This window comes from Oreochromis aureus, linkage group 4 (assembly GCF_013358895.1).
Source record: "Oreochromis aureus strain Israel breed Guangdong linkage group 4, ZZ_aureus, whole genome shotgun sequence".
Lineage (NCBI taxonomy): Eukaryota > Metazoa > Chordata > Actinopteri > Cichliformes > Cichlidae > Oreochromis > Oreochromis aureus.
In genome coordinates, this window is record NC_052945.1 from 28,221,534 (window position 1) to 28,233,047 (window position 11,514).

At 41.0% G+C, this 11,514-nt stretch overlaps 1 protein-coding gene across 2 annotated transcripts; it reads left to right on the forward strand.

Annotated features, from left to right (window-relative positions):
* mchr1b (melanin-concentrating hormone receptor 1b) lies at nucleotides 1-2,843 on the forward strand. Of its 2 annotated transcripts, XM_039611448.1 has the most exons (3): nucleotides 1-433; nucleotides 525-626; nucleotides 821-2,843. In XM_039611448.1, the coding sequence occupies exons 2-3, from the start codon at nucleotides 563-565 to the stop codon at nucleotides 1,846-1,848; spliced, it is 1,092 nt and encodes a 363-aa protein (XP_039467382.1). In that variant the 5' UTR covers nucleotides 1-433; nucleotides 525-562; the 3' UTR covers nucleotides 1,849-2,843. The 2 variants fall into 2 exon arrangements, with proteins under 2 accessions (XP_039467382.1, XP_031604490.2); XM_031748630.2 differs by having other exon boundaries at nucleotides 1-626.
* Nucleotides 2,844-11,514: the final 8,671 nt, after the last annotated feature.

Sequence of the window (11,514 nt, forward strand, 5' to 3'; positions counted from 1 at the left end):
TCAGTTAGACAATTAATTAGACTGTTTATAACTGATAACCTATCGTGTGACCTCCATCATAACGGCATTGTGAATGATAAAGCTATGTGGTCGGACGGCTAACGCTTTTTAAAAGAAAATAAGGTGGAATGAAGCGAGGAAATCGCCCATTAGGTATTCACTCAAGAATGACTTCCAGTATTACTCACACTGGCGGCGGAGAGTATAGCTCACAGCTGTTCAGTGGGTGACGACACAAAATTAGAAATAAGAATGATGATTTTTGAGCGTCTCCGAGTTGCGGAGTACTTTATCTCGCTGTTGCCAAATATCAGACTCAGAGCTGAAGCGAGCGCGCGCATTTTATTTGTCGCGTGCCCTGCTGAAGTGTCTTGGACAACAAAAACATGCGCGCGCGGCTGAACCTCTGCTATCAAAGCCATAAAGCAACAGTGTAAGCTGTATTTTTGTATGTATATGTATATTTAAAATATGCATTTTTTCTCAAGCTCACCTGTCTTCTTTGCCTTAAACTGATATATAAGTTATTTTAGAGTATATTCGTATTATTCTTCGAGGTTGGATGGAGGACTACATTATGAATTCATCTTCTTCATACCTCAGCTCACCTGACAATCTGGAAAAAGGTAGAATTTTCTTCTTCTCGTTTTTCTGTTGAATTGGGCACATGCATGCAGATTTATCATCATAGATTGAATATTATGTTGTTCATTTTCATGTAAAAAGTGGTTATTGAGACTTTGAAAACAAATGAATGAAAAAAAAGTTATAAGGAAAGAAAGCTGATGGAGAACATTATGTTTTTTTTCCCTTCTACCAGATCATGAGCAGTACAACAATGTGCTCATGCCCAGCATCTTTGGTGTTATTTGTTTCTTTGGGATCACTGGGAACTGCATTCTCATTTACACCATTGTGAAAAAGACCAAGTTCTGCTGTCATCCATCAGTGCCAGACATATTTATCTTCAGCTTGTCCATCGCAGACCTCCTCTTTCTCCTTGGCATGCCTTTTCTCATTCACCAGCTCGTGGGCAATGGCTCCTGGTGCTTCGGTGGCACCATGTGCACCGTCATCACGGCGCTTGATTCCAACAGCCAGATCGTCAGCACGTACATCCTGACTGTCATGACACTGGACCGCTACTTGGCAACAGTCCACCCCATCCGCTTCAAACACGTTCGAACCCCCTTCGTGGCAGGGGCGGCAGTGGCGCTGGTGTGGGTGTTTTCTCTGGTCTCCATCACTCCGGTCTGGATGTACACTGGACTCATGCGTCTCAAGGACGGCTCGGTCGGCTGCGCCCTCCTGCTCCCAAACCCGGCCACAGATACATACTGGTTCACCCTGTACCAGTTCTTCTTGGGCTTTGCTCTCCCTTTAGTGGTCATCTGCAGTGTCTTCTTCAAGATTCTCCAAAATATGTCAGCCACAGTTGCTCCACTACCCCAGCGCAGCCTCAGGGTGCGTACAAGAAAGGTGACCCGCATGGCAGTGGCCATTTGCCTGGCCTTCTTCTTATGCTGGGCACCTTATTATATCCTCCAGCTGGCCCACCTCGGAGTACAGCGGCCCAGCTTTGCTTTCCTGTATGTCTACAACATTGCCATCAGCCTGGGCTATGCCAATAGCTGCATCAACCCTTTCATCTACATTGTGTTGAGCGAAACTTTCAAGAGGCAGTTCATTGTAGCTATTCGGCCACCCCACAGAGGCTTCCGAGTCGCCCCTGCTCAGGCTGAAGGCTTGAGTTTGAGGGTGGCGCCAGAGAGCTCTCATCCATCCCGCTCGCAGTCGTCGCGGGAACTGCTCCAAAACATGCTGCCCGTCACCGTGGCTGTGCACTGAGATTGACAGCTATCTGGCCACCCGTGACCAGTGCTAACTACCACCCCCAGCAACGAGCCATCTGCCAGTACAGACGTCTCTCTTTTTTCCCTCCCTCCTCGGAAAGCACCCACTGTTTACATCAACACATCACAAGAGAAGGAATTTCTATCCCACACACACTGCGTTAATGCGCCAAGTGGTGATATTACCGGTGAAGTTTGGAGACGTGTTTATGTTTGTTGTGAGGAATAAATGTATCGACTGTAGTCGGCATATTTTTAAAGAATGAGAATGAAAAAAGGAACAATAGGCAACTTGCAGCTGACATATGCCATTTTTAAAAAAATCTCACTTTGTGTAAACTATGCTTGATTTATCAGTATGGCATCTCTGTAAAGGTTTGATGTAAGGCCAACTTCATCACACAGCTGCGTTATACTTAATGTGTCTTAAATTACTACGTCGTGGTAGCAGAAAAGTGCAGATTTGTCACTGTTTTGTGTTGTGCACTGTAAGTTTATCAATGTTGTGGTGGAGAAAAAAAGCATGTGAGCACATTTAACGCATTTTAAAGGTCAAGCCAGCTACACCATTAAAGAATAGCACACACGGCTGAGGGCAGATTATGCACTAATGAGACAGTATGCAAAAAACCCCTCTAGTAACACTTGGAGGATGAGCAATCACCGAGGACAGACTGCACGCCTTCGCTGGCAAAGACAAAGGATTTGCAGACTTAATACTGATCTTCTCTTTGTGTGTGCTTGAATGTCATCATTCATGCATCTCCAAATGTCATTCTGCTGTACCTTGGTGACTGTGTGACTTTTTTTTGGAGGCATTTGTCTCCACGATGGCTTTGGAGACTCACTCTGAATTGGCTGTTGCCGTGTGCAGCCTGTCTTACTGTAACTGTTAACTCTTACCTGCTACTGGAAAACTGTGTTTACTATGCTTACCGTGAAAGCTCTTGTCTCACCCAGTGGGTGGGTTTGTTTTACTCTAATCAGTAATAAAATGTGTGTGTGAATTTGTCAGTGTGTGATGGATTTTTGTCTTCAAAGGCTCGCATTTTGCGCCGTAAGGCCAGATGGGACATCTTGATTGCAGCTTTTTTTCTTTTAAACAGATCTTGCGATTCTCTAAATATAAGGGTGAGTGAAATGTGGATTTCAGTTTCAGTTTCTCACTTCAATGGTTTGAAACATCATCTAAATATCAGTAGTGAAACATCCGAAGATAAATGTCAGTTTTGATTAGATTTTTTCAGTCAAACTGCAGCTGAAATGAACAGAAACTGTAACAAAACATCCTTATTGTTTTGATCCTCGATGGCATAGGAAACAAAGTAATAAAGTAATAATAAAAAAGTAAAAGAGTAAATGATTATGGTAATATATACTAGGTTTATTAGGTACACCTTCCTAGTACCCTCTTTTGTCTTCAGAGCTAAATTCATTCCTCAGAGGTTTTGGTCCATCTCAACATGATGTGAATATCCCATTCTAACCATCCCAAAGGTGCTGGACTGGAATCCGGTGACTGCGGAGGCTATTTGAGTTCAGTACAAGTTCAAGAAACCGGTTTGCGATGATCTGAGCTTTTTTGACATTGTGTGTTATTTTCCTGGAAACAGCCATCAGATGATGGTCACACCGTGGTCATAAAGGTATCGACATGATCAGCAACAATACTCAGGCGGGCTGAGGAGTTCTCTCCCAAACCACTAAAACTTAAGGAGCAGCCTGAACCTTTGATACAGGGCAGGATGGATTCTTCCTTTCATACTGTTTAAACCAAATTGTGACCCGGCCATCTGAATGTCATAGCAGAAATGGAGACTCATCAGAACAGGAAACATTTTTGGTGAGCATGCCTAAACTGTAGCCTCTGTTTCCTGTTTCCCCTGCAATCTATCAGAGCTTGACCCATTGTGCGTTCACAAATGCCACGCTCAAAGTCACTTGAACACCTTTCTTTCTCATTCTGATGCTCAGTTTGAGCTCCAGCAGACCATCTTCACATTCCTAACTTCAATGAGTTGCTGCAATGTGATTGGCTGATTAGGTATTTGTGTCAAAGAGGAAGGTGAACAGGTGTACCTAACAAACTGGTCATGACAGTGTTCCAGGTATTGGTAGCTGCATTCATTATCTTTAAAAAAAACCCCAGTGGAGTGGGATAAAGCTGTCATTACATCTCATTTAAATGGTAATTCCTTAATTATGAGACACACACACTTCATAATGAAATCTCAAGGCAGTTAGCCTATTTACTGTCAACGCTACTGACAGATTACCTTTGACTGTGGTTATAGCCCTGATGACAAAACTGTGTGGCACCGCTAATGAGTGTTTTTCTGCTCCTGTGTGTCTCACCTCCTGAGTTCAGCTCTGCGTTTATTTCGCCATGTTGCAAGCGAACACGGTGGGGGCATTTTGAATTTAAATTTCAGTTAAAGTCTCCAGAGGGACTTAATTACATAAACCTGCGTAATAACACTGGAGGGGCCCTAAATGAATTCACGGATTATCAAGCTTTAGATTGAACTTCAGATTTTGATTGCAAGACTTTTGTCACACAGATCCGGTGAACGGGAAAGCACACACAAATCAAAGTAGTGTTTTTACTGCATAGGGTAACGTGAGGGTGAGTGAATCTCTAAGGCTAAGGAGCATGGGTTGAAGGAGGGAGTGATTTCAGGAAGGGACTTATCAGCAAACAAATTCTCAACAGCCAACTAGATGAAAGGATGCTTAAAGAGCAATATGGATAGAGAGAGAGCACCGGGTCCACTCCAGCAGGGGCTCAAGGTCAGGCTGACCCAGAATGAAAGTATCTGCAGGGGCTGCAGAGGGCAGCGTGATGTTTTTGCAAAAATATGTTATTTTCTCTACTCTAACTCCTGTGAATGGAGGATTCAGACAGAACTGCGAATACTTGTAACTCTTGCTGTGCCAACCTGTGTGAAGCTCACGTCCTGCTCTGCATTCACTCAGACTCCATTAAATGTCGACGTTAACACTGTAAACGTAGTGTTAGTATAAAGAGATTGGTGACAAAGGGACAAAAACCAAACAACACAGAAATGCAAAGTGGTGGAAAATAATCCCATTGAGGTTGAAAAGAAACAGTAGGAAATTCAAAATGACAGAGAAAAAAATCAGACAGCTCTGTCCTCTTCCAGAGGCCTGTAATTTCATGTTTTCCATCTATAGGTGTATTTTTAGCTCAGCAAGTATGAAAATGGCATTGAGCCAAACAGAGCCATTGCTATGCTGCACAATGGATTGTTCATGAACACAATGTGGGAGGGTTGTGCATGTATCCTCACACCCACTTTCACTGACTAGAAGTGCCTTCAGAAAATAATCAACTTTTATTTTCACTTCCTTGGTGACTGGTCGTTATTTAATTTTGGACAAATACAAGTCATCTTCAGTACAGGATAAAGGGTTTAATGTGGATGAAATGAATCACAGTGCATTCCATGCTGAAGGGTTCATGCAGGACTACTTTGTTTCCATAGATTTCGATTGTCTAGCTAATTGTAATTTCAGGTTTCACTCGATATAACCTGCCTGTGAACCCATTGTAAACCAGGCACAATATGCACGTTGTTGCTCACTCGCTATCTTGCCAGTGGCATTAGTCATCACCTTCAAGCCAAAGAGATGGAGGAGAGTGGCTAAAATGCACACAGCCCGCATATATTTCTATAAATGTGTCAGAAGTGGTACTAACCTGTCAGTGCAAATGCGGCAGATGGGATGATTTCGATGCTGAGAACACATGATCGTGTGATGGAAGTAGATGCTGGAACATTACTTAGGGGCTCCTGCGTGTGCCCACCTCCTTTTTGATTTACAATGATGCAATTTTATAAATTTCCGAAAGCAGCTATAGCCACAGGAGAGTAACCCCCCCAAAAAATTTCTGCCTCAGCAATGGCAGCAATTACCCTCGCTATGATGAGTTTTGTCCACCTCCTGGCCTCACACAGCCTTTTGATGCACCCCGCTTTATTATGCTGGCTGTATCAGAGCACAACTGTGTCTTTGTAGCTATTAGTAAATTGATGTAATGCCATGCTATTTAGCCTAACAAATGACATGTGGATTGCAAAAAGACGAATAAAAGACAAGTTTTTTGGCACCCTGATTGTCCCCCTGGCAGGTGAACTTTCAGAGCTGTATTATTCCACGTCCATTTGATGTGACACACTGACACAGGACTGGATATCATCTGGTTTTAATGCAGCGTTATAACAATAAGTGTGCAGGATCTGGCTGTAAGTCTATATAGTAAACCTAGTCTTTTGAAATCAGCTTGTGTAATATTGTTTGCTCTAAGTGACATTTTAAGAAAAACTTCTATTGGTAGGTTTCATTTCAAGGGTTTAAAACCGGAAAAATGCCAAAAAATAATAAAAAATTCAACGAACGAACCCAACTATAATGAAAGCAATGCCTTGTGAAGGTGTGAAAATGTCAGGGTTATGAAAAGCCATCACTATATGACTCATTCAGTATTAGAGCTGTATTGTTCCAGCTTTCATGTAACACACTGGCCTGGAGCAGGAATTCGTTTGGAAGTCATTTTCACTCCAATATTGCAGCAACAGGTGAGCATGAGACTCTGAGCGCAGCACACCGGCTCAAAGTCTATTTAAAGCTGGTTCTTTAAGATGTGCTGATAAAAAAAATGCTTAGAATAAATTACAAATTTAATGAAAAACTTTTCAGGAATAATTTAACATTTGGGAAAGTATATTCGGTTTGGTATGTTTCATTTCAAGGCTTTCAAATAGGAATTAATGCATAATTAAATGAAGTAAATATGTAAATAAGAATGAAGCACTTGTTTCTGTGAGTCTGATGAGAACATTGGTACCACTCTTTTTTATCTATATTTTTATTAGTTTATGGAGGATTGACATTAAAAAGCTAAAGAAAACAAAAGCTAACTTGTTTTCTTCATTGGGTTTATTGAGTTTGATATTTTGGGAGTATTGTTTAAATGACAGTTTATTAAAGGCGAAGAAGCAGAGGGGGGACTGGTCGTCACACCTGATCAGAACTGTGCAGACTTTATGATTATTTGCAGGCATATGTTTAATATTAGTAGTACTCACCTTGTCCTGGGTGACTTTTCAGCAGGATGTGGATCAAAAAAGCAAAATGAGCTCACCACACGAGGTGTTTCTAATATGTGTATCATATTTGATACATACAGGTTTTTGAGGCGTCTGCATCATTCACTGTGATTTTACCCCCATTAAAAATCGAAATAAATTGCAAAATACATTTTTAAGCAATCGTTACAAAAAAAGCCAGATGTAGCAAACATGATACAAATTCAAAGTCAAATATGGAAATTAAAACTGAATTAATTCTTAACTAATTTGTCAGATGGTTCATTAACTAGAGTTTTATGGCAATTATTTTGCATTTCAAGCTTTAAGGGTTTAAATCACAAATATTATTGAATCATTTAGAAGAAGTTGTACTTATGTAAATTTTTCTTCTTTGTATTATAGTTTGTTTTGGTGTTACCTTATGTTGATAATTAGTTTTGTTTATTTGGCTTTGCTCTGCCCAGACTTTCTTTATGTAATTAAATCTGAAATTTTCTTTCTCTAAAAATCCAAAATTGTTTTGGGCTTCTTGTCACTTGTTTTATTTAAAAGCTCGAGTTGCTTCAGACTATTTATACAAACTATAATCACCATATAAAAAATGATTATACAACAATGGAAATGAAGCTACCGACAACTGTGTAAAGTATTTACATAAAATATACTTTGCTGGCTGCAATATGATGCTTATGGCAGAAAAAACCAAGAATACATAAATAAACGATAAGTGGTGCCTTTTCTGATTGACCCATTGAGAATACCATAGAAAGTCATGATTTATTCAAGCGCTGTGCTTCTGAACATCCATCAAGTCTTATTAAACACATGAGGAAACCCATCGTGATGCTGAGGTATAATACCCCATGCTAACCTATGTTAATGTAGAGTGTCTGCAGAGGCAATTCAAACAGTTTGTCAGTCAGGCACCACCACACTCAGGGTGATTCAAATCTGGTGACAAAGACCTGTGTCCTCTGAAATCATGTACTTGCTAGTGAAACAGAGCCAGATTTGAGGAGAAAAGAAGTCCTCATCTATCGGTCCCATTTTCCTCTGGATAACTGCATTGCAGAGAATAACAGGAAAAGCGGTGCATTCGTGAGAAGTGCGCTTGAGGAATTACAACAAACAACATGTACTTTGAAGTCCGTGTTCTACACTTGTTAGTGAAGTGTTACTGGAATCATTAAAAAAGAACAGTTGGCTTGTCTCGGCCATGTTCAGGCATACAGCCGTGTTTTTCGCAGAGTTTACTGGGTTCTACCAGAGTGCTTGAGTGTGCATCAGGCTACAATCTTTTGATAACAAGAGTGAACATTGCAGTAACACACCAAACCCTGGCCTGTTTTCCTGCTGACATCAAAGAAAGCGCCAGAGGCTGAATATGATGATTAATATTGCTCCAGCACACCTCTTCTCTGTTAGCAACCATTTTCCTGAAAGGTCTTGTGGAAATGTCAAACAGTGAAAGCTGTTTTTATTTACATTTGATCAGCAGTTCTATTCAGTGTCGTGTTGGGCATCTGGCCCTCCTGCTGCAGAAGAGCATATAATTGTATAATTATAACAAGCAGAGCCTCCCTTACTTTGGTAACTTAGAAAGACAGAGAAAAAATGTTAGCCTTGTTGGAGAACACTGGGCATTATATTAGTCTGTGTATGTTAATAGGAACTTATTTGCACAGCAAGTCCTGCTAATGAAGCAGATGCTGTGAGAACATTTAAAGCATGTTGCTGCATACATTTGCAAAATAAGCTAATGTCTTTTTAAATGCTCTTTGGTCATGGCATGAATAGGAAAGTTAATAAGAAACACAGACCTCCTCATTTGAGATTCAGCCCATGATCCCCTTGTCTTGCAGTCTCTAACCCTCACTGTTTTCCAGGGTATGCTGAACAAATGCCGAATATGCAGAGTGCACAGAGGCTCCTGACTTTCCTAATTCGTTAATTGTTGATTCTAAATTGGCTCTAGGTGTGAATGTGAGCGTAAAAGGTTTGACTGGCGACCTTTTTGGGGTGTACTTGGCTTCTGGCTCTGTCACACCTGGGATAACCCCTTCACGCTACCTTCATGCTCACAAAGCTGAATGTCAAAATCGTGATAAGACAGACACAGTCTCTCTTCAATAACACAGTGAGTTTATTTACAAGGGAACGGTGCAACAATAGTCCAACACAAAGTCCACAGTAGTGATGATCTGGCTTCCTGAGTGCGCGTGAGTCTCCTCGCTAAGTCTCTCCACAGGAGCTTTCCCAGGCTCAGTTTGCCCCCTGCTCTTTCCGAGGGGTTTCTCCGCAGGTGTCTGCACACAGAAGACAACAGAAAGTCTTCCAAACAGATTACAGAGCCACACAACAAGCATGGAAGCCAGAGTCACTCTAGCTGTGAGCTATTCAACAATACAGTGAAGACTGAACCTCAGCAGCTCCATAAGTAGTGGCTTTGACGAGGGCTCAGGAACAGGTGTGTGATGACAGCAGGAAAACTGGAAAAGCTGTAAAACCTCTGAAAATGGAGAAAGAGCCAGGTGCTGCTAAACAAATACACCTGATTAATTGATCATCCGAAAGTGTGCGCACCTCTATAAAAGGAGAAGTTTTGTCAGTTTGCAGGTCTGGAACAATTAGGTCAGTGTTAATGCAATACCAACAAGGAAAGACATCAGCTGCACATCAATCGAGGAAGGGTTATAAAGTCACGTTGAAACCATTTGAAGTCCATCATTCAGCAGTGAGAATGATTATTCACAAATGATTCAAGATAGTTGGCAGTCTTCCCAGGAGTGGATGTCCCAGCAAATATACTCCAAGGTCAGACCGTGTAGTGCCTGGAATAACAGCCAAAACCCCAAGAGCTACGTCTCAGACTCTACAGGACTCAGTTCGCAGGTTAAATGTTAAAGGCCTTTTCCAAAACAGGACCTTAAAGCTAGCTGGGGTTTAAGGTCATTGCGGAAATGCTGGGGTGGGAACTTATAAGAGCTGTGCATACATGAATGACTGCAAATCTCAATGAACTGAAGCAATATTGTAAAGAAGAGGGGGCCAAAATTCAACTTCTGTGATTCTTATTAGGGTTGCAGGGGATTGGATCCTATCCCACCTACCATAGGCCGAGAGGCAGACTACACACTTGGCAGGCCGCCAGTCTGCCACAGAGGAACAGACAATCATTCGCACTCACATTCACACCTATGGCCAATTTAGAATCAGGCACAAAACTAAACTAATGACAGTCAAACCACATCTTACAGGAGAAGTAGTCAAATGTTGTCTTTACGGGATAAAAAGTTAAACCCTGATTTCTCCTGTCTGCATGTCGAAATGTCCTTACTGAACCCCAGATTGGCCCTGATGCATTCACTGCAGTGAGTTTCCATGCACTGTTAGCTAGAAACTGCTGAATGGCACAGAATAAAGAACTGGATGAATGTGTGTGAATGTAGCATGTGTAGAATGTGTTTTTTACAGGAGGATCCTCTACTGATGCTTTGAGTTTTTTACAGTAATACTGTAATTTCTAGAGTGTGTATATAGGGGCACTTGGATTTTTACAGTAATAGGGTAACTTCTGCAGTAAATTATGTTGCAAAATTGCAATATTTGACAGAAAAAAATGACCTGTTATTCATCATATCTCAAGATGAGTACAAGCTAATGGTGCAAATGTCCCAAATATGCTGCAAAACAAACAATTTCTAGAAATAAAGAATTGTTAATTCATTTATAAGTTTTAGATGTACAGACATATTAACAGACTGTCTTTAATAATTTGCTCCTAAAAACAATGATAGTGTTTCCCGCAGAATTACACTCGATTAGTGCCAGCAGTGGGGGCAGGGACCACAGATCCATCCATGTGTGTGCCCAAAAGAGGTGGAGCTTTTGCAAATATATTCATATATCATACAAAAACTTTTGAGAACTAAATAGCAGAACAAAAATTGCCATTATTCTGAACTACAGTTAGCAATGACAATCCTTTTTTCTCTCTATAGCCTCAGTCAGCTTGGCACAGAGCAAGATTTGAACCTGTTCTCTGCAAAATCATGCTGTAGTTTTGACAGGAATTTGTCACAGCGTATTTATACAAGTGCTGATCTACTAACATACAACAATGTTCCTGTTTAAATAGATGAAACAGCTTATTTTTCTTCTCCTGTTTGGGCTTCTTTAGTAAAAGGAGGAACTGCCAACAAGTTAGACTCCATTTCATTTTATTCTAATGCTGGTCAGTTTGAAAAACACCCTGAAAATATACATCTCCCAGTTAAAACTCAATGGAACTGATGCAACGATTTCTTCTTCTAGCACAGACTCCTTCAGGGTAGAGATGTCCTGATATAGTTTTAGACATTTTTAGATTTTTAGGCTCTTTCAGAGAATATCTTGAGCATCTTGTGAATCTTTGCAACACCTAATCCAGTGAGGCTCTGTCAGTGTGCAAGAAACTTCTATAACCTGGGAACTGAAGAAAAAGAAGGCGTAGGCAGAAACAAAATGCTGCTGGTAACAGCTGTGGTGAGATGAGGCAACCTTGTAGT

What these genes read in the sequence shown, in the direction of transcription:
- mchr1b (XM_031748630.2), top strand. Translation starts at nt 563, where the DNA reads ATGGAGGACTACATTATGAATTCATCTTCTTCATACCTCAGCTCACCT. An exon ending in ACCTGACAATCTGGAAAAAG is followed by an intron (nt 627 to 820) that starts GTAGAATTTTCT and finishes CCCTTCTACCAG; the next exon opens with ATCATGAGCAGTACAACAAT.